The following is a 22,505-nucleotide window of genomic DNA, read 5'->3' as shown; positions in this document are numbered from 1 at the left end:
CATTGGGGCTACCCAGAACTAAAAAGTGAACATTGGAATCAGTTACATTGTTCACAGACATTGTTCTACAGAATGTGGGGTACACAGTACATAACTGTGAAGGAACGAGTGGAGTTGAAAGAGCAGCCAGAGGGCCGGGTTTTGAGTCCTGGCTCTGCCATCTAATGGCAGATCCTTCCATTTCTCTCATTTCCATGTCCTCAGTAGTTAAATAGGATAAAAATAACAAAACCAATTTCAGAGGGCTGTGAAGATTAAATGAGAAGGGTTCTTATGAGTTCTCCACTAATGCAATTAGTATGGAGACCCCAGCAGCATGGCTTAGTTCACAGAGCTTTGGGCCTTAGATTTGGATTGGCAGAGAGGAAGGAGATAGGACCCTGGGTGCTGCAGGAATCTGTGGAGAACAGGTCTCCCTTCTCTGGAAGAGACTGGCCTCAACACTTCAGTTTCCCCAAGAATCTTTTCCAGGACTGCCTCACCCATTTCCTACCTCCGGGCCTTTGCTGTCCCTATATCCTTTGGGTCGAAAGCACTGTACTTTTCTCCTAAGCCTTTGCGTGAGGGTTTCCTGACTCTGAGTGAAGTCTCACCTGCTTCAGGATGCAGCTGTTTAGTGCCCCAAACCACTGGTCTCTCTCCTCATTACTATTCCTAGTATTAGATGGATCTTAAGGTCCCTGAAGGATGGCCTATGCCCTAAATATCCAGGATGGTAACTGGTTCGTAAGTTGGGCACAGGAAACATTTGCTGAAAGAATGAACAAACAATAACTTTTTCAATGTCTATCATGTGTCAGGCTTTTGTGTTTTTAAATTGAGAAAGAGTTCTTGCCCTCAAGGAGCTTACCATCTAGTGGTAAATCAGTTTAAGAGACATGTATAAATACATTATCTTGTTTAATCTCCCAGCAACCCTTGAAGGAAGCTGGACGTTAAGAGATTTGCCCAAAGTGGTCAAGCCAGGCCAGGGCTAGTCTGAGAGGCAGGTCCTGGCACTGATGTGGAAGACCTAGTCACCTACTGCCAACTCCTGGGGTGCCTTGAGACTCCTCGCTTCCAAGGGTAATGCCTAAAGATTGGAAGGGGTTAGAAAGGTGGCCATAGTGTGCATCAGTGAAGAGCTCCAGCTCCAGGATCTAATTATGTCCCAGCTCTGTCACTCATTAGCTTTGTAACCTTGAGCAGGTTACTGAGTCTCTCTGAGCATCAGTTTTCTTATCTGTAAAAGAAGAAGAATACTATAGTGGGCATCCATTGTTTTTACCTGCACAACATCCTGTCCTACTTCTGCTAACAACACACAGTTGCTGCCTTCTGTCTCCCCAGTTGTCAGTAATATGGATGGGGGTGCAGCCATGTTAACTCAAGTTAGCCAGTCATTTGCTCTCTGGAAATGACTCTTAAGTGGAATGACCCAAAGATGGAACCCCAGTGGAGGTCATTCATCCAGATGAAGTCATACTTCCCAGACTAGGGAGCCTGTCTGGTTCCTGACCTTTCATGACTAGTTCCGCCTCTTCTGTGAGCTCCCTACTACAACCTGCCCCACCAAATCCCTCTAATAAATTCCCATTTTCGTTTAAGTTTATTATGGTCAGTTTTCATTGCTTGCAACAACAAAAACTTTTAATTGACCCAACACCTACCTTGCAGTGTTGGAAGGGACTAAATGATTAAGTGAAGTTTGTAAAGTGCCTAGCCCAGTCTTTAGCTGCATAGCAAGCCATCAGTAAAGGGTGGTGGCTGTCTGTAAAGTAACATGGGGTGGGGGGAGGGGGGAAGGCCCAGGGGAAGGCGGAAGGGAGATTGTTGCTGATTTTGGTTCCACTAAGAGAAACCTTCCCCGAAGAGACAGTACAACAGAAGGGAGGGAAGTCCAGGCTATGATATGCTCATTTATTCAAAATGTCTTTATTGAAACAGAATGATAGAGCAAGAAAGAACGAGGTCTGGGAGGATGTCTTTGGGCACAGGATGGAGCCCAGACCTAGTGGTTACACTGTGGAGCTCGCTCCCTGTCCCCTGACTCTTGCCAAGGAAGTGAACACAAAGCAGCAGGGAGGAGATGGGGGTGGGGACAGCCCTCTGAGCTCTCCTCGGTGGCTGGCATGAGGTGCCTCTGAGCCTTCTGGACAGCCCTGCCTTCCTCACTCAGTCCTCCCAATCGGTTCGCCAGGGCTTTATACCACCTTTCCGTACAAGCCAGCCTCCTGCCAGGGTGCTCAGAGGCCACTCAGAGGGCAGGGTTGGGGGTGGCAAGCAGTGGGACATGGTCACAGCGGTTAGGGGGTGGCTGCCGCAGCAGGGAAGGCCGGCGGCACAGCTCCCCATCCCGCAGCACTTCGGGCAGGAGTTTGCGCTTGGTCTCCGGCAGAAGCATGATGCTGAGGATGCAGAGGAGGGCACAGGCCGCCAGCACCACATGTTGCAGGAAGGCTCCGTGGCCCATGTGGAGGCGCTGGGCTGGGCCACTCAGCCCTCCAAGAGCTCCCAGTGCCATGATCAGGCCCAGGCCTCGGCCCCTGGGAGAGATGGAGGAGGCACTCAGCCTCTAACCATGGGCCTCACCCCAACCCTTCTCCAGCACTTTCCCCTCCCTCCCTCAGGCCCTTCCTCAGCCCCAGCAACACTGTGCTCACCGGACAGTGGTAGGGATGACTTCAGCAGCGAGGAGGGTGCTGAGGATGCCAGCAGCTTGGGAGGAGAAGAGGCCAAGGACAGAGAAAGTGGTGATGGCAGCCTCATTCAGATCTGGAGGGCCAAGAGGGAGGATGTGAATGGAAGTGAGGAGATCACGTGTGGCCTAGTCCCTGGCTTCATCAAACCCTTGGTTCTCTGATCCCATGGCTCTAGCCAGGTGGGCTCTCTGGGCATCCACTAATCGACTAGGGAGAACAGACAGGGTTGTGTGGTCTGGTGGGGAGGATTGTGGAAGATCTGGGCAGGGTCTGGTCTGGACTTGGGAGGTAGTGGCTGAGCCTGCCTGAGGCACCTCTGCTGGGGTTCCTTTGCTCAGCCCACACTGTGGGGAAGGGAAGATGCTCACAATCCCACAGGCCCAGCAGGACCAGGGACGCAATGCCAGTGAGGGTCATTGAGAGTAGCAGGATGCCCCGGCGGCCAAATCGGTCCACGGTAACCCCCAGGAAGACGCAAGCCAGGGCTGCTGTGCCACTGGCCAGCAGAGAGCACAGGTAGAAGTCCGATGGGCTCCCTCCTCCTCCCACAGGCTGGTAGCAGTGGCGAATGGCATGGGCAATAAAGCTGTGAGAAGGGGGACAAAGCAAACAGCAGTGTCTGAATCCCCATCCACAGCCTTCCACCACCCTGGCTGCCCTTGGCAGGGGTCCTCAGGCCTTCCCCACCCAGCCAGCCCCCATTCCAGCTACTGGCCTGGCCCTTGGCTCAGACACCCAGGCTCACTTGGTGAAGCCCAGGATAAGCAGATTTTTCCAGATGTTGCGGTAGTTGAGGAGGGAGGCGAAGGAAAAGGAGGATGTTGCAGGGAGAGGGCAGGTGTTCTCCAGGTCTTTGGGAAAGAGAGAGGAGCTGTCTGTTAGAAGAAACAGCTGAACCCAGGGCCCTCCACATGGGTGGTGGGGACCCTGAGAGGTGGCACAGCTGTAACCGTGGAGAGGGCACTGTCATGTGTACATGTGAAGCATCACCTGTAGGGACCCCTGTCTCTTACCCTGCAGGGCCTCCTGGGCCTCCTCTCCCAGCATCTGCCCATGGGGCCGGTTCCGCTCAGCCAGGATCCTCAGCACGGATTGCGCCTCCTCAATCTGTCGCTTCACTATTAGCCACCTCGCAGACTCCAGAAACAAACCAGGCCAGCTAGGGGTGGGGGTGGGGGTGCACTCTGAGGTCTCCTGATCCAGGGGTGGGAAACTCCCACCTCTGAAGGGCTAGGGCTGGCTGGGGCAGGCCTGGACAAAGGGCAGTGGAGAAGAGGAAAGGTCTCCAGGCTAGAGCCAGGCTGGAGATAGAGGTGGAAATGGCCAGACAACAGGTGGAGGATGATACTAACCCATAAAACAGGAAGAGGATGCAGGGAGCGGTGATCATTCGCTGAAGAAATCGCCAGTCCTTAGAGACAAGGGCCAGGCCCAGGAACAGGAAGTGCCCCCCCACCCCCACCAACTCCCCTGCCAGGGCCACCCGAAGCCTCTGGGTTGGGTCGCACAGTTCCAGGCCTAGAGATACAGCAGGGACAGGGAGGAGACGCCAGGGAGGAAGGAGGCATGGGAGAGAGGAGAAGAAAGGGAGGGAGGACAGAGAGCAAAGTCAGACCCAGAGTGGAGGCTGTAGTCATCACCTCCCACAGACTAACCTCTGAGTGGCAAAGAGTGGAGAGACTGTTCAGTCCTCTCTCCTCTCCTCAAACTTGAGAGGGCTCAAGGGTCAGAGTCCCTGGTGGGTTCAGCATTCCCAGTTTACAGGGCCTTTCACATCAGGCCTCTTATTTGACCTTCATATCAACCCTTGTTCAAGGACATACAGCTAGTCAGGATTTCATTTTTAAATAAAGCTCCATTCCCTGACAGCAGTAAGTCAAGGGCAAGGAAGGCCTTAAAGATTGGAGGGCTGGCAGGGAGGGGTGTGGAGAAAAGCAAAGTCCCTGGATCCTTCAAAGGCTGGGGCAGAAAGGCAGCTGAGATCCTGGACAGCTGAAATTGGGGACTGAAAAGGGACTGAGGGGATCCTAGGGGGCAGTGGGAACAGCCTGGGAATGCAGACAGGCAGGCATGAGCCCCAAGGGAAGGACATCTGGGAAGTTGCCACTCACGCATTAGGTAGACACCAAGGTCAACTCCGGCAAGCAGAAAGCCCAGGAGGAATCGGAGGGCCATGACACCTGTGGAGGAGCCTGCGGCAGCCCCTCCCACTCCGCAGGGGCCCACCAACCCCAAGGTCAGCAGCACAATCCCACGACGGCCAAACCTGGAAAGTGGGGAGGGCCTCTGGTCACCCAGACTCCCTGGGAGAGGAGTTGCTGGGTGGAGCCCAGCTGCCCCCTTCAAACTTGGAGGTATGAGGACTGGGGTAAAAAGTTGGACTGAGGCTAGAGAAGATGGGAAGGGAAGGGGACCATGGATAAGTGATGTCTGGCCACTGGCCACTGGAATGTAATTATGGTTCTGCAGGGGTGGGACCATGGACTCTTGTGGATGGGGCTATTGGTCAGAGATGAGAGCATGGAAGTGAGACCAACCATTAGAGGGGACAGGATATTGTTTAGGAGACTTAGAACCATTGATTTCTGGGGATAGATTGGTTAGTGGGGATAGAGCTTGTCTTGCTCATACTGGTCAGGTCAGTGGGGATAAAGCTTGTGCTCATACTTGTCAGAGGAGATGAAGTCACTGATATACGGGGTTGGGACTATAGATCTCTGAAGGTGGGGCCATTGGCTACTTATGCATGGGGATAGTATTAGTGAAATGTAGCTATTGATCTTAGGGGACTGATTGATTTGGGGGGATATGGCCATTGTTCTATGGGCTGTTTCATGGGTCAATTAACCCATAATGATGGTCAGTGGGGATAGGGTCCTTTGCCAGAAGATCCACTGATCCATGGGAATGGAACTATTTATTAATACATGGGGTAAAAGTATTGATCAATGGGGATGATCATTAACCTTTGAAGATTGGACAAATGATCTTTGGGGATGGGGTGGGAACATTAGTCCTTGGGTGGATGGGGCTATTGGTCAGTGGGGATGAACCTATGGGGATATGAATTCATGGGGATAATCCGTAAGCAGGGGGGGGGTCACAGACCAGAGAACCTGAGACTATTGGTCAGTGAGTATGAGTCAGTGGAGGACAGGACTACTGATCCTTGACAGGCTGGGCTATTGATCTTTGGGGATAAGACCACTGATCTATGGGGATGAAGATAGGGGTCACTGATCATTGGGAAGGGGGACTGATCTCTGAGAGTGAAACTACTGACCCACACAATGGGGCCATTTTTCCATGGGGGTGAGCTTATTGGTTAATGAGGCTAAGGGTACCGAATTTAGGAAACTGAATTATTGGAATTTGGGGATGAGGGTATTATTCCATAGGAATGATGCTATTGGTCTATGGGAATGAGGCCACTGATGCATGAGAATGGGCTGTTGACCTGTGGGTATGTGACTATTAGGCAGTGGGGATAGGTATTGATTTTAGGGATTATTGACTGTTGGGTTGTCTTTGATCCGTGGAAGTTGAGCTATTAACCCATTTGGATGGGACTGTATATGGGTGGAGATGAGTCTAATAATCTATGAGGATGATCAGTGGAGATGCAATACTTGGTCAGTGGTGATGGTGTCAAGAATTAGAAGAATTGGGAGTTTTGATCCCTGGGAAAAGCTATTGGTTGGTGGGGATAGGCTGTTGACTTTTGAGATAAGGCCATTGATTCATGCAAATTGGGCTTTTGATCTGAGAGGATCTAAGAGCACTGAAGACCCATGAGGATGGGACTATTAATCTCTGGGGGAGGGGGTGCTATTGTGGTCATTGATCTATGGGGTTTGGACAACTGGCCCATAAGGGTGGAGTCATTTGTTTGTAGAATTGAACTATAGAGGTCAGTGGGATTGTGGCTGTTGATACTTAGGAATTAATGTAATGATCTATAGGAATAAGGCCCTCGAGATAGAATCCATCATGTGGACGGGGCTATTAGTGGGGATGGGTCTGTGAAGATGGAAAGGGAGGTGGTTAGTGATGACAGGCACAATAGAGGAGGAGCTAGGACTTTTGATCTGTGGAGATAGTTTTTGATCAGTGGGGATGGGGCTATTGTCTTTGGAGATTAGCCACTGATCCAAGGATATGGGGATGGGGAATATGTGGTAGTGTCCCCTTGTGCAGAAGAGGTATGGAAGGAGTATTTCTTGATGGGGAGTGAAGTTGAGACAGGGATGGGCTGCATATCATTGAACAGAAGTCCAGAAGACTGTAGAGTCCAGCGGATCCTCTTCGACCTCTTGGAAAGGCCACTTGCCTGGGCTAGCCACCCTAGCACCCCCTCCTCTCTACTTGCCCCATCCCCACGGCAGCCCTCACCTGTCCGCCGGGTAGCCCAGGAACAGGTAGCCAGAGGCAAAGCCCAAGATGAAAAGGATCTGCTCCAGGATCACCTGCCAGCCCAGGTCACACACTAGATCCCACTGGGGATGTGAGAGGGATACAGGGGGCTTGAGGCCCTTTGCTCCGCGCTCTCGGCCCGCCCCCAGACCCGCGGCCCAGCAGGCTGCCTCACCTGGCCAATGGCGTTGGTGGTGAGCACCGGCAGACCGTTATAGTCCCAGTCCTTGAGACAATGGTTGAAGTCCGGCGGGGCAAAGCCGCTGCACGAGGGGTCCGTACTGGTGGCGACGCGGCTGGCGGCGCTGGCTGCTAGGGCCGCGCTGGCGACGCTGACGCCGCTGGCGTTAGGGGGCTGCTCCCAGCCGGAGGCGTTGGGGGCGAAGCCTCCGTAGTGGCAGTGCAGTGGGGGCGCCAGGGTGAAGATGGGGTCCGAGGCCATGCCCAGCGCCACGAAGAGCACGGGCAGGCAGCAGAGGCCGAGCTGCAGCTGCTGGCCGCCGCCCAGCGCCCCCACCTGGGCGAGCAGCGCTTCAAAGCTGAGGGGGCCGGGGGGCACGGCCAGCGACAGGCTGCTGCCCATTCCGTCGCCGCCCGCGTCGCCCTCCCCCTCCCGCTCCCTTTCGCGCTCCCGCTCACCCTGCAGCTGCTCCGTGGGCACCGCATCTCCGAGGGTCCCGACCTGCTGGGGGGTGGGGGGAGAAGGGTGAAGCGGAGAAAGCCGCAGAGCAAGGGAGGAGAGCCGGCGCGAGGAAGGCGGTCAGGGGCCGGGAGTGCGCGGGAGGAAAATGCCAGGCTTTCGGCGCGGGTGCGGGGGGATGATGGCGTAGCCCCGGGGGCGCGGGCACTTACTCCGTTGGGGCTGGGAGTGATCTCTACAGTGCTGTCGATTTTGCTGCCGCCCCCGCCATTGGGCTCGGGGGTCCCGGTGGCCACCCGGGGAGCCAGCTTGCCGACCGCGGAGGCCTTGTCGGCCCGCACCAAAAGGATGCGCTGTCCTTTGGCCCAGTGGGGGCACCGATGCCCGGATACAGAGGCTGGAGAGACCCCGCTCTGCAGCTCTGCAGCCGCGGGCGCCTCCTTCGTCTCTGCGATCTCTGCGCTGCTTTCCCCTCCCCTTCCTCCAGACTCTCCTCCCCTTCCCACGTCAGCAGAACCTTCGGTCCAGACTCTTCGTCAGAGAGAGGAAGGGGGGCCAGGGCCCAGGGGCTCTGTCTCCGTTCTCTGGGTCTGCGGGCCATTGCGGTAAAAGGAAAGAAAGCTGAAGGATAGTAGCTAGTCCAGGCAGTTGCCAGAGATACCTCATTTGCTTCCAATTCTTCCTCCTCATTCATTCATCCAACCATCCATCCATCGTTCCATGCATCCACTCATTCATCAGTAAAATTTATTAAGCATCTATTATGTGCCTGGCCTTGTGCTAGGCTTTGGGACATAACAGGATGGACAAGACCCACCTTGGAGTAGCTTACTAGGGAGACAGCCATTTATACTGGCGACTACAGTACAGGGGATGAACATGGAGGGCTGGGCTGGGCTCTGTACTCAGCCCTGGCTGCAGTCCTCTACAAGACCACATCTCTGGGTTTCAGCACCCCCACCCTGGCGGAGTCTTCCTCATCCTCAGCATCATTTGTCACTGTTGACCACCCCTTCCTCTAAACACTTTCTTTTTTGGCTGCTAAGTCTCACACTCTCCTGGTTTTCTTTCTCTTGCTCCTTTTTTCTCCATGGCAGGCTCCTCCTCCACCTCTTCACCATCATTCAGTGTCTTCGAACCTGAGGCTTGGTCCTGGGCCCTCCTCTCATTTCATTGTTCTTTCCACCTTGGGATCTCACCCATGCTCACAGCCTCGGCCTCATTCACCCCCAATGTAAACAATACAAACCTAATCCCTGGATTTACACCTCTAGCTCACACCTCTCTTCTGAGCCCCAGACCTATGTAGCCACCTCTTATTCATCTTCTTAACCTTGGGTGACTCACAAGGACCTCAAACTCAATACATCCAAGACCAAACTCACGCTCTTCCCCTGTAACGTCTTCTAGTGCTTCTTTGCCTTGTGAATGGTACCCTCACCATTCAACTGTGACCATATGTTCAAGGTGACAGCCCTTACAAGGACTCCTCCTTACCCCCATATCAAATCGTTTACAAAACCCTGTCCATTTTCCTTCCTGCATAGTTCTCAGATACTCTGCTTTTCTACCATTAGTCAAGCTACCTGTTGCACAGACTACTTGGGCCTCCTAACTGGTGTTCTGCATCCACTGTTTCTGCCCTGTTCCCTTATCTGTATTTATAGTGCAGATGGAGTGTTTGTTTTTTTTCATAATGCAGATCTGTTCATGTCCCTTTCCTGCTTAACAGCCTTCAGTGGCTTCTCCTCACCGACAAGGTATAAATAAATACTAATGTTCCAGGAGCCTCATACATGCTCCTGCAGGCCTGGTCCCATGCTCCCTGGTGCTCCACCTCGCTTCTTTCCCCAAACTGCACTCATCACACTGGACTTCTTTCAGTTTTTTTTTCAATGTCACAGGGCCCTTGGACAAGTTAATCTTTATGGCTTCAAGGCTTGTCCTCTCTTAGTCAGTTCTCCTCATCCTTCAGCATATTTGCACATTTGTCTCAGAGAAGCCTTCCTTAACCCCTAGAATTACTACTCAAAAGTGTGACTTACAGACTAGAGCTCCCAGCTCATCCAGGAGCTTGTCAGAAATGCAGAATCCAAGCCTTTGAATCATAATCTCCATTTTAACCAGATCCCCATGAATAGGTACATTCAAGTTAGAGGTACACTTCTCTAAGAGATTTGATACCTAACAGGTACTTGATTCTTCATCTAAGGTAAGGGCTATAGAGGAGTGTCCTGTTAGTCTCAGCCAGGAAATCCATTGCTTCTTCTCTCCACTGGACCACACTTCCAATTTGCCTCCTCTGTTCAGAAAATTTCCAGATATGAGAAGCCTTCCAATACATTAAGCAGCTTCCCACTGCTCCCCTCCGCCCGCCCCCCACCCCCCCCCACCCCGCCCCCGGCTCATTTCAGTATCTCTTTAGGATTTACTTTGGTGCTGTCACAGTCAGCATTCCTTGGGGATTCATTTGTCTGTGTCCTTATGTCTGCCCTGGAATTATAATCCCTTAACTTTATGTGGCTCTGGGCCCTTCACATGTATTATCTTGTATGGCCTCTCAACAACCCTGTGAGACCATTATGATCATCCTCATATTAAAGATAAGCTCAGGACTCAGAGGGACTCACAGGATTTACCCACAGACACATGGGTACATGGCAGATCTGGGACTTGCACTGAAACCTCTGACTTGATTTCCAGGTTGATCTCTTTACATTCTTCCTGGGAGATGGAGGACAGCCCTGTTACAAGTCTTCAATACATAGTGTGCATTTTGGTGACCCCAGAATCTGGAAGTGAGTTTTCTTTAAGGGTGATATGAGAAAGAAGGAACCCAAAATGGAGAAGGCAAACGCATAGAGGGTGCCAAGAGACCTGAACTGTGACTGAAGCTTGGGGTGCCTCTAATCCAGTCACTGTGCTAAAATGTCATTTGGGAAAAAGCACAAATGAAGCAATGCATCTGTGGCTTGGATTTCTTCCCTGTGGTAAATGGCTGGAGCGATCCCCCATCTAAGCCATGGCTCATCAATTTCACCAAAGCATGAGGACTATGGACTAATTGCATTCACCTGCCCCTCGGCTCTTCTAAAAGAAGGTGTGTCTAGAAAGGCAGTGAGCAGGAGGACTGGGAAGGAAGGTTTAAGGGGCCAGACCTTCTTGGGTTAATCTAAGGCGGAGGGTGCCCAGGCCAGCCAGCAGCACTTTCCAGTTGGCCAGAGCTGTCCTGTGGTGCCAAGCTGAGAACAGGCCTTCACTGGGATGATGTCTTCAGCATGGCACCTTTCAAGGCTCTTGTGAGGCCAACCTCTCCACAAGTGCAACTCTCTAATGACATCATATGATAATGAAGTCTTGGTGGAAAAGCCCCCATCACTAACAGTGTCTGCCTTCTGGACTCTTCTCTGTTCTCTCATCCCTGGGGCCTCAGCTCAGCTATTACTCTCAACCATCCCATCTAAAGTCTCCTTCAACAGCCTCTCCTTCATCCAGTTAGTCCCTCACATCACCCTGTTCATTTCCATTACCAGCAACTGTCAAATCTGTGGCAGGTATTCTTTTTTATTTACTTATTTTAACTGACTCAGTTATATCCATCCCACCCCCACAATGTACCTTCAGAACTGTGCTTGGCACATCATGGGAGGTGAAACCCACCGAATGAATAGTTTTTGGAAAAAAACAGCAAAATCTTCCCCCCAAACCTAAAGATATCCTGCCCACAGTGTGTATTCCATAGGTTTGGCCTAGGGGTGCCAGGCCTGGCCCCTCCCCCAGGTGCCCAAGAAGCAGAGTCAGAGAACCAGACAGCAGGGCTTATTGAGGCCCAGTTCTGTCCTGCCTGCTGTGGGGAGGAGCCCTTAGGCCTCTCCCAGACCTCCACATTCTGGGTGGTCAAAATCATGCCGTCACTTTCAGCTAACAGTAAGGTGCTGATGTCCTAGAGCCAAGAACCAGAACAAAAAAAGATCTGGATGGCTCCAGGTTTCAGCCACCCGAATCTCTGGGGGGCCAAGCTTTCAGAGGTGGGTGGCAGTGCAGTGACCAAGAACTTCCACCCCAGGCTGAGGGAAAGAGTCCAGTTCCTCCCTGCCCCAAGGGGCCTGGCACCTGCCCCTGACAAAGCAGGGAATAATATTAAATATAAATAATTTATACAAAATGGCTCGTACAAAAAGCTGTGGGGGGAGGGACATCTCTGTGAGAGGCTGAGATGACTGGAAGGGGAGAGATGTCCCCACCTCTCCTGGTCCCTAAAAACAGAGCCCTCCTGCCACCCAAGGCCCAAAAGGGGGCTCTGGCAGGCAGGAGAGGGACAGAGCAGGACCCTCAGGGGGCCAGGCTGGAGAGCAGAGTGGTGAACTGCAGGGCCTGCCCTGCCAGCTCTGCCACACGCTGTGTCATCTCTTGGGCCGCAAGGCGGGACGGGTAGCCCAGGGCGGCCCCCTTGACAGCCAGCACAGTGGCTCGCAATGCCTGGCCCAGCGCTGTACCTGCAGCCCCGACCTGTGCTCGCAGAGGGGCGGAGGCTGCCAGCCGGCCCAGGGTGTCCCCAACAAACACCAGGCGGTGAGCGGCCACCACCACCCGCTTGCCATGGGGCACGAAGAGGGGTGGGGGCTGGTTGGCCTGGGTGCTGGACATCAGGGCCGCCACGGCTGCCTGCAGTGCTGAGTAGTGGCTCTGACACTGCCCGGCGTAGAAATGCAAGAGCTGTAGATCTCCGGTGGGCAGATCCAGCGGCTCCCCTGCAGACAGGGCCTCCTGAGGGCAAGAGGAGTGGTTGGCGGGATGCTCTCAGTAGTGCCACTTTTGCAATCGTTTTCTCCCTCCTTCCCTCCCTCTGTTCCTCATTCTATCCTTTCTACCTGAGCTCTTCCCTCTGCTCATTAGAAAATTTAAATTCTCACAGCCAGTGGCAGGAAAGTGCCCAGAGGTGATGTCAGATAAATCTAGATTCAAACTGAACTTGTTTCCTTATAATCTAAAATGGAGAATCTGGTACCATGCTGTCCAGGATCAACATAATGTAAACCACATGTGTAATTAAAATTTTTCTAGTAGCCATGTTAAGAAAAAGAAACAAACTGGAATGTTTTAACTCCAGATATAAAAATTGTAATTTCAACCTATAATCAACATATAAATTAGATTTCTTCTCATACTAAGCCTGCAAAACCTGGTGTGCGTTTTATAGTTACAGCACTTTTTGATTCAGACTAGCCACATTTCAAGAGCCTAAGAGCCGCACATGACTAGTGGCTACCATACTGGATAGTGCAGTTCTAGTATCTGCCTCCCAAGGCTGTGGTGCAGTTAATGATGCAGCATATAGAAAGGGCTTAGAACAGAACACTGTACATTGTGAGCACCATATGAGTACTAACTATGGCTGTGATTAGTGTTGACACATGCGATGTGCTTATTAGCACAGGGTCTGTACTTGGTAAATACCCGATAAACAGTAGCTACTACGCTCAGGACCGGTCCACACAGTTGAGGAGGCCACCTCACTTTCCTGAGGCCCAGAGAGATTATCTGGTGGCTTCAGGGCCCCTGGCTGCTTACTGGTGGAGCCGGGATTAGAAGCCAGGTCTCTTAGGAACCCAGGAATTCACAGTTGGAAGGAGCCTCAGAAGTTACCTGGCCTAGCTCTGACCCACATCCCAGAACTCTCTCTGCTTCCCTGGCTGCTCGGTTTTCTGATTCCTCTCCAACACATTCTTTCCCCTCTTTCTGAATTCCTAATACTCTTTTTCAGGTCCCAGCTCCTTCATGCTGACGCCTCTGTACTCCAGCTCTGGCTCACCGAGCTCTTACCCCCATCCTAATATCTCTCCCTTGATGGTTCCTCTTCCTGGTCCCCCTTCTCTAGCACTGACCCACAGGGTTACCTGCTGCTCCGGTGGCCCCCTCTCCAGCAGTTCAGGATCCCCTGGGAAGGCTTTATCCAGGGGCCTAGATCCCTGAGCTTTATCCATGCCCTGCAGGAGGGATCAGGGTCTCAGTGCAGTGGTGGGGGAGCAGGGAAGGTGGCCTCCCCATGTTCCTGCCCCTTCCCCCTCCGCCTTCCTTCCTGAGGTTTCTTCTGCCATCAGAGATTCCAGTCCCTTGACTCCAGGTCTGGGAGAAGCCCTGGTGGCAGGTCAGATGACTTGGGGACCCTAGGCTGGGTTTAGAAGGAATGTGGCACCAGTACAAGTGGTGGGACCAAGTACTGGCAACCCAGGCCATAAGGTGCAGGGCCAGTGAAGAAAGGGAGGGTCCCTCTGGGTCCCAGACCTTCTCACTCCTCCCCTTGGCTCTCTTGGGGGCATTTCCGTTGGGGGTGTTGGGAGGTGAGCTCACCTTCAGGTGGACATAGTCATATTCCTCGGCCATCGGGATGCCCTCATACTCATTGTGGTGTCCTGCTGGATCATCCTCTACCTCCCCACCTTCTGGATCCCCCTCAACCTTGGGGCCCCCGTAGCCAGGCAGGCGAGGTGGGGGTGGGGGCAGAGGCCGGTCCTGGATGCTGCCCTTTCGGCCTGGAGCAGGAGAGGGAGCTGGGGAAGGGTTGGGGGCCTCAGGAACAGGCAGGGCAGGCAGAGGGCGGCGGGACAGGCTCTCAGCTGAGGGCAAACGGGGCCTGTGTGGGAGTGGGGGGCTTCTGGCCAGAAGCAGGGCCAAGGTGTCCAGGTCATTGGAGGCAGAGGCTCCTGGGGGCTCTGGAGAAGGGGGTGCCTCCGGCCCGAGCAGGGGCACATCGTAGATGCCCTCATCAGTGCCTCCACCTTCCCCATCTGCTAGCAGTTCCTCTGGTGCTTCATACAGATTGAGCAGGGCTGATGCCCGTTTCAGGTTGGAGGGGGCAGCGTAGAGGGGAGGCTCTGGTTCCCGGCCTCCCTCCCACTCCAGATCTGGCTCCAGTTCTGACGGTGGCTTTGGGGCCAAAGGCACATCATAGGGAGCTTCATCCTCTTCAGGAGGCTGTGAGGCAACCCGGGCTACAGGGCGGGTAAAGGAGGCAGGGGAGTCGTAGGGGCCACTGGAGGGAACTCGGAGGGCAGTGGGGGGCACATCATAGACCTGGAGAGGGAGCAGAGCCACCAGTTACCCTCAGCCTCAGCAGTGGACCCCACTGAGAGCCCTCTGTTCCCTGACCAACATACACAGACCTCTGGTCCTCACCTCCAAGGCATCTCCAGGGGCAGCTGATTGGGTCCCACTCCCTCTGGGGACCTTGTAGATGGGATCAGGGGAGGGCGGGCAGGGTCCAGGTGAAGGTCCTAAGGTAGGACAGGGCCGAGCTGGGGGTGGTACCACATATACCTGGGGGATCAAGACAGATGCGTGGGTCAGGACCAGGAAGAAGATAATGTATGCCTTACAGGAGCTTAGATCCCTTCCAGCCCCCACCCCGTACCAATGGGGAAACAGAGCCGAGGAAGGGTTGGCAGGCAGGTTTCACATAGTACAGGATCAGTGAAGAGCTGTGGTCTCAGGGATTGCCCTGCCCCACCTCGCCGCAGGCACCAGTGAAGGGGAACTAGGCTCTTCTGGTTTGGGGATGGGAGGGCTCTAGCTCTCACCTCCTGGTCCTCATTGCTGTGCTCTGGGGCTGGATGTGGTGAGCCATGCTGGGCTGGGAGCACCGGCTGGGGTGCCGGGCCAGCAGGAAGGAGCTTCACTCTGTTGGCGGGCACAATGCCCTGCTGGCCATGCAGGGAACAGAGGCACCAGCCGTCCAGCCCACCAGCGCCCTCCCTCTGCAGTACCCGTAGAACATCCCCTCGGCGGAAGGACAGCTCCTGGGGGGACTCAGCGGTGTTGTCGTAGAGTGCCCGAGCCAACTGGGCCTGGTGGGTGAGGTGGGAATGGGGAGATGGGTCTCACACATATATATCAGGTCATGACATTCCTTGCTCAAACATTATGGAGCTCCCCATTTCCCACAAGCTAAAAATGTGACCTCCTGACCCCGCTCTTCCTGACTGGTCCTGCCTGGTCTCCAGCTGCATCCCCTGCATTCCTCCTCTTCCTTTCTATTCCTTGAACTAAAGAAATTCTCACCTCAGGGCCTTTGCACTTGTGGTTTCCTTGATCCAGAATGCTCTTGCCCTGACTCGTCATCTGACTGGCCCTTTTTTTATCCTTAAGTTCTCCTTAAGTGACTCCTTCTCAAAGAGGTCTTTTCTTCACTCTTCTCCCCACCCCATTCTGTGTCATCTCCACTATTGTTCCCTTCATAATACTTTACACTACTTGCCTATTTCATTTCTTATCTATTTATTCCCCTGCCCTATAAGCTCTGGGGAGCAGGGACTGATGTATTCCTAGCCCCTGCAATAGGGCTCCACCTGGAATCAGTGCTCAGTGAACATATATTGAATGAATTTCCTCCAAAGCTTTGTGTACATGAGAAAGCCCTGCTAATGTCTCCCATAGAATCTTCTTCACCCTTCCTGTTTCCCAGTCAGTATCCCCCACAAGCAGAAGGTTAGATTAAGTGGCAGCAGACACCCATCAATCTGAGGGAGACTGGGAAAAATGCAGCCCAGACAGTGCCTAGGCATAAAAAGGAAGAAAACAGAAACTGAAGCAATGCTTTTGTTCTCAGTCTGAGCAAATAAGGTTCTATCAGAGGAAGTTGAGGTTACCATGGAGAGGAGAAAAGTGTATACACTCCAGTGTGTGTGTGTGTGTGTGTGTGTGTGTGTGTGTGTGTGTGTTGCGGACTAGCAGACTAACCAAGAGCAAGCATTTACCGTCCTGTTTCCAGTCCTGTCTGGTCGGGACATCTAAGTTTTTTTCCTCCAAGAGTCACATGCTAAGGTGGTAAGTCACAGATATTAAGTGCAAATTATGTATCCAGACACTGTGCAAGTCATTACACTAATCATCTCATCTCATTTAATCCTTAAAACAACCTTATGAGTGGGTGGCTCAGTCAGTCAAGCATCCAACTCTTAATTTTGGCTCAGGTCAAGATCTCATGGCTCAGGAGATCGAGCCCTGCATCGGGCTCTATGCTAACAATGTGGAGCCTGCTTGGGATTCTTTCTCTCTCCCTCTCTCTCTGCTCCTCCCCCACTCTCTTGCTCTCTGAAAATAAATAAATAAACTTTAAAACAACAACAACAAAAACAAGCTTATGGTGCTCCTGGGTGGCTCAGTCAGTTAAGCGGCTGGCTTTGGCTTAGGTCATGATCTCATGGTTTGTGAGCTCGAGCCCTGCATCAGGCTCTGAGCTGACAGCTCAGAGCCAGGAGCCTGCTTTGGATTGTGTATCTCCCTCTCTCTCTGTCCCTCTCACTCTCTCAAAAATAAAAATAAACATTAAAAAAAATTAAAAGATAAATAAAAAATTTTAAAAAACAAGCTTATGAGGAAGGAGCCTTCATTATCCCCATTTGGAAAGGAGACTGGGACAGAGAGAGTAGGACTTTGCCTACAACACATGAACCCCAGGCTGTTTGACTCCAGAGTCTGCATTCTCAATCACCCCCTATTACCTCTCCACAATCACAAACGTAAGGTTCTACTTTTCTTCTTCATATGTTAGTAACTTAACCTCTTGGTTAAGTAGAGTCCATGACTCAAACATGACTCAAATACATTATGAAATCTTCATTATTCCCAATTTCCCTTTGGTAGCCACCCCTCACAGGGCTCTGGCTCCATGTTGTTCTTTGGTAGAATCAAGCTTATACCACTCACAATATCAAAATATATTCTGGTTTGGTTATGTTTGCTAAATGACTGCGCCTGCTGGCAGGATCCCAGGCAGTGGTGGTGGAGAGCAGATAGTTAGTAGTTAGACATAACTACCTAATAGGTAATTCATGTGGGCTAATTCAGTAAAACATCTCAAGCTAAAGATCTCTGGCAGACTGCATTTGGCCACCCTGGAGGAGGCCCTGCTCAACCAGCATGAGTGCATGTTCCTCTTGACTGACATTTCCCTTGGGTGGAGAGGTTGTCCAGCCCTTCATGGCTTGGTGATTTTAACAACAAACTGACTTTTTTCCTCTTGCCTCATTCCAAACTCCTCAAACTATTTTCTGATTATATTTTGGCTTCTAAATGATATTGTTTGGGGCGCCTGGGTGGCTCAGTCAGTTAAGCATCCGACTTAACTCAGGTCATGGTCTCGCGGGTTCAAGCCCTGTGTCGGGCTCTCTGCCATCAGCGCAGAGCCTGCTTCAGATCCTGTGTCCCCCTCTTTCTGCCCTTTCCTGGCTTGTGTGCACATCTGCTCTCTCAAAAATAAATAAACTTAAAAAAAAAAAAGGATATTGTCCCACAGTAAGAAAACATGCCAACCAGATGACACAAACTCCTGGTTAGGTCCACACTTTTCTAAGTGTAAATTAGAAATTAGTACTTTGGATTAGACAGTGGGTTAAAAGCACAGTTCTGAAGCAGACAGACTTGCGTTTAAGTCCTGGCCCTATCCTTTTCTAGCTGGGTGACTCTGGGTAGGTTGTTTAACTTTCCCAAGCTTCAGTTTCCTCCTTTGTGCCATTTCATATCCATATCCAAATATCCATTTTCAGGGGCACACAGGTGGCTCAGTTGGTTAAGCATCTGACTCTTGATTTCTGCTCAGGTCATGATCTCACGACTCATGGGATGGAACTCTGAGTTGGGCTCTGCACTGACAGCATGGAGACTGCTTGGGATTCTTTCTCTCTCTATCTCTCTTTCTCTCTCTGCCCCTCCCCTGTTCACATGTGTGTGTGTGCTCTCTCTCTCTCAAAATAAATAAACTAGGGCCAGTAAATACTCGATAGATATTAACTGTTATTAGGATCCTGTGAGTTTGATTGGCACAAATGCCACCTCCCACCTCTAGGTAAAAAGAAAAATCTACCTCCTGGGACCACAAAGCTGACAAGCTGACCAGCTTCTGTGCCAGCATCTTTATGTCAGAATACCCCCACCATTTTCAGGCTCTGAGCTAATCTTGCCATAACACAGATTGAGGAGCTAAAAGGAGTTTGGTCTGAGAGTGATAATCGAACTCCTTGAGGGGTATGGGAGAATGTCAGGAGCCATGCTTCCAGCCTCATAAATCTCCTTCTCAGAGCACCCATTCAGAGGGGGCCAGAAGGCACACAGCAGACTAGCTTTCCCTGGGGAATCACAGCGTCTAGGGAATGGTGGAAAGGGGACAGAGTTGTTTGAAATCAGACTATAAGGTGCACTGGACAGAAAGCAGAGGTGGGGCTGTGGAGAGCTCCTCTTTGTGCTCAGGTCTGAATTCCATCCAATGGGGCCAGACCTCTGGGCCTTACAATGGGCCTTACAATTTCGGGAACCCAGGCCAGAGTTGCTGATAGACTGACTGATGATGGGTGTGGCCACCTCTGCTCTACCCCCTCCTCAGGGGCCCAGCTGACTTGTGAGGGAGTGGCTGCCTTAACTGGGGATGGGGGTGGGGTGGGCGGGTAGAGTGGCAGTGGGCCACACACTCTCTAGGAGGCCTCCTCCCACTGTCCCATCATGCCAGCTGTCTCCTCCCTTTGTCCCCAGTCCCCGGAAAGTGGCCAGAAGCTGGCTGACATCACCTCTCCTCCTCCCTCTATTTTTGCTGTCTCCCTAACAGATCTCCTTCTTTGGCTCAATTTCCCCCCTTTCCTCCATACTTCCTCTAGAGAAGGGCCTCTTTGGCCTCTCCTCCTTTCCTGGAGCCACCTCCATTCAGCCCCCTCCCAACCTTTTACTTGCCTCCCAATCACAAGCCCCTGCGACCACCGGTGGCCATCTGTTCCCGCCCGTAAAACAGCAGATAGGACTCGGGCTAGACTTGCCCCCTCCCCTCCATCCAGAGGCAGCCACCAGAAAGAAAAGAGGAGAATGGGGAGGAGGAGGGGAGATGGGGGAACCTAGACCCAGAAGGAGCTGGGGATGAGGAGTGAGAGGGAGAAAGGGAAACAAAAGTGGGTTGGGGGGGCGGAGGGGGGGGGGGAGACACAGCCTCCCGGAGGAGAAAGGGCCCAGGGAGAGAGACAAAGAGAAAGCAGAAATAAAAGTGACAGGAGTGCAGGGCAGACCGTGGAGGCCAATAGCCCGCATCCTCCTTTCCCTGGTGGACTCACCGACGTGGCTATGGCCATGGCCTTGGCCTCCTGTGTGGCCTTCTCCAGGCCAGGCTCGGTTTCGCTGAGTTCAGCAGCGGCCGACCCGCACCATGGAGGCGGCCCCCAGCTGCGGCGCCTGAGTCGTGGCCTCCGCGGAGGTTGGAGGAGGAGAAAGAAAGCCCACAAAACTCCCCAAATGGGAGGCAGCTTGGCCGGGCAGGAGGAGGAGCGGGGCGGGCCGGGGCGTCGCTGCGGGACCTCATCCAAGGGCGCGCGCTCCGTGCTGTCCCGGGGGCCACGGGGTTGGCCAGGCCCCCGGAGCTGCCTGCCCTAGGCCGCGGAGGGACCCCGGGTCTGCATGGCCCGAAAGCTCCCACCCAGAGCTGGGGCAGGCGAGGAGGCGGGAGCAGGGGCCGCGCTCGACGACTCGCCAGGCCGCTCAGGACGGCCCCGAGGGCTGGGAGAAGCCGCAGAAGCGGTTGGGCTGGACGAGCGAGTTCAGAGGCCAACCCTCCCCACCCGGGGGCCGCGGCGGAGAGCGGTGCTCCCAGGGCTGTGGTCGGGGAGGCCCGGGGCCCTGCGGCGGCCCGGCTGCGAGGGGGTGGGGCGAGCGAGCGCTGAGACGTTCGCCGCTCTTCAAACTCGCCCAAGTTGGCGAAAGAAGGCCAGGCTGGCGCCGAAGGCCTCCGAGAGCGTGGCCGTTGGGCTGCGTTGCCCGAGTGGTTGCATTCGGCCCAGACACTCGCACCCCCCGCGGCAAGGCGGCTTCACACTCACGCACACTCTCCCTCAGGACGCCAGGGGCTGGGGGGGCGCCGCGACGGAACCTCGCTCCCCGCACGCGGGCTCGGCCCGAAGGGGCGGGACGGCCTTCCTCGCGCCGTCTCGGGGCCCACCCGCGCGCCGCCACACATCAGCCCGCTCACGCGCACCCCCGGCAGGGCCCCTCGGCGCGCCGCGGAGCTCTGGGCAGCTCCCAGGTGTCTCTGGGGACGGAGAGGAAAGCCACAAAGCAAAGGAAGCAGCAAAGAGAAGGCGAAGGAGGAGCAGGGGCCAGGGTCCTGTGGACTCGCCTGGAGTGGGGTAGGGGGAACACTGAAGGGGCTGCGAAGGCTCCGGGGGGTCGCGCGTGGCCTTCGGGCTCAGCCCCCACGCGCAGTTCCCCTTCCCTCCCCTTCCCGGGCTCCTGGCTCCCTCTCAGGGCAGTTTCTTCCTCCTCCCCTCGGGCCCTCTCAGCTCCGGCGCGGGACTCAGTCCTGGGGATTAAAAGAAAGGAGGGAGGGGAAAAGGGAGGGGAAGGGAAGGGGCGGAGGAGAAAGGAGGACGATCCCTCCAAAGGCGGGTGTTGAGTTTCAGCTCGGGACCCTCGGGCCAAACTGCACGCCCCCTCCCGGGCCCTGTACGCGGCGCCTCTTCCTCTCTCCGTCGCGGAGGACCTCCCGGTCGTGTGGCCTGCTTTCTCCCGGGAGCTTCCCTCACCCCGCCACGCCCCCGCTCTGCCCGGCCAGCCCCGCGCCGCTGTCTGCCTCCCTTTCGTGAGCCCCACATCTGTCTTTCCCTTGGGAGGGAGCGCGCTCCTTCTCCTTTCTTGGGTCCTCAGCGGAGCGTCTCTTCTCTCTTGGCGTTACCACCGCAGGGGTGGCAGGGGTGACCGGCCGTTCTTGCGGGGGACAAGGACGGGGAGCTGCGGCTGGACATGGATTCTGGCCCTGGCGAGAGAACATGAGCCTGGTCCCAGAGCTGCAGGCTGGCGGGTTATGCCGCTCTTACACTTCTCTGCCAGTCTGGGCCTGTCCACCGCCCTCACTCTGTCTGCTACCACGCGGAGCAGGAGTACGGACTGCGGGCACAAAAGGGCAGACCTCTTTCAGAGGAGCTGGGATCAGCTGCAAGAACAGGGTTCTTGGATTCCCACACCTCTCCTGACCTATTACTACTCCTTAGTGTGTGCTGTTCCCTCCAGCTACCCCTACCTCCTGCTTCTTCCTATTGAGACACACCTCAAGGCCTCTTAGGCTGGAAGGGAGCCTTCCTTCTTCCATTTTTGAGATTCCTAGTATTTAAAAAAAATTAGATGCTAAACAGGATTAAAAAGCTGTAGTAGATTTTCAGTGTTTACAGTTAACAAATTAACACTTCAAATACATAAAACAGACAATGACTCTAGGTATAACTTCATTTGTAGATAACATCAGAAGTCTAATTTAAGGCCCTTTGTGAACCCGAGGCTCCCTCCTTCTCTCCTCACATTCCACAGGCCCACACATCCAGACATTTCCTAGGAGGGGAGGGGGATACCTGGCCTGGCTCCCCCTCCCTGTCACCTGGGCACCTGTGAAGAGCCCTGGGGGACCTATGGGGTGGGTTAGGAAGAGATTCTGTTCTGGTCTTGGCTCAGAATTGGGTGCAGACCTATGGGTGGGCCTGGGAACTCCAAACAGACTTAGATGCCCTTAGGGCAGTAGAGGAACTTACAAATTTCCAGATGCATCTGAAGGGAGAGCTCCTCATCCCAGCTCCAGCCCCATCCAATCTCCTCCAGACCCCAGCCCTGGGGGTCCTGGCTGCCTGGAACACAGACATTCAGCTGCTGGGGAGTGACTTGGTATGCTCTGTCCAGAGGACTGTCAAGGCAAATGGGGGCCCAAGATGGAAGTGGGCAGAAAATCCAATTCCCAAAGATGAATGCTCAGACAGGCA

General features: G+C 53.8%; 2 protein-coding genes across 7 annotated transcripts; both read right to left on the bottom strand.

Annotated features, from left to right (window-relative positions):
• Positions 1-1,885: 1,885 nt before the first annotated feature.
• On the bottom strand, positions 1,886-8,167 carry SLC22A17 (solute carrier family 22 member 17). Of its 2 annotated transcripts, none has more exons than XM_086710122.1 (10): positions 7,947-8,167; positions 7,270-7,779; positions 7,074-7,177; positions 4,793-4,947; positions 4,034-4,199; positions 3,695-3,840; positions 3,427-3,532; positions 3,050-3,267; positions 2,643-2,754; positions 1,886-2,525 (listed from the first exon to the last, which is right to left on the bottom strand). In XM_086710122.1, exons 2-10 carry the CDS (start codon positions 7,675-7,677, stop codon positions 2,237-2,239), a joined length of 1,704 nt encoding a protein of 567 aa, XP_086566248.1. In that variant the 5' UTR covers positions 7,678-7,779; positions 7,947-8,167; the 3' UTR covers positions 1,886-2,236. The 2 variants fall into 2 exon arrangements, with proteins under 2 accessions (XP_086566248.1, XP_025775393.1); XM_025919608.2 differs by having other exon boundaries at positions 7,270-7,776; positions 7,947-8,075.
• Positions 8,168-8,179: 12 nt separating this feature from the next.
• EFS (embryonal Fyn-associated substrate) lies at positions 8,180-20,030 on the bottom strand. Of its 5 annotated transcripts, XR_015252502.1 has the most exons (9): positions 19,824-19,856; positions 15,312-15,578; positions 14,911-15,051; positions 14,086-14,808; positions 13,632-13,721; positions 12,231-12,501; positions 10,365-10,458; positions 9,780-10,036; positions 8,181-8,324 (listed from the first exon to the last, which is right to left on the bottom strand). XR_015252502.1 is itself a non-coding variant. In XM_086710120.1 (7 exons), the coding sequence occupies exons 1-7, from the start codon at positions 19,839-19,841 to the stop codon at positions 10,448-10,450; spliced, it is 1,521 nt and encodes a 506-aa protein (XP_086566246.1). In that variant the 5' UTR covers positions 19,842-19,856; the 3' UTR covers positions 10,114-10,447. The 5 variants fall into 5 exon arrangements, 3 of the variants coding, with proteins under 3 accessions (XP_086566246.1, XP_086566247.1, XP_025775535.1); XR_015252501.1 differs by lacking the exon at positions 10,365-10,458 and having other exon boundaries at positions 8,180-8,324; XM_086710120.1 differs by lacking the exons at positions 8,181-8,324; positions 9,780-10,036 and having other exon boundaries at positions 10,114-10,458.
• Between the last annotated feature and the right edge of the window lie 2,475 nt (positions 20,031-22,505).

Source organism: Puma concolor, chromosome B3 (assembly GCF_028749965.1).
Source record: "Puma concolor isolate L17-30 chromosome B3, mPumCon1.1.hap2, whole genome shotgun sequence".
Lineage (NCBI taxonomy): Eukaryota > Metazoa > Chordata > Mammalia > Carnivora > Felidae > Puma > Puma concolor.
This window is presented reverse-complemented; position numbering and strand designations above follow the sequence as displayed.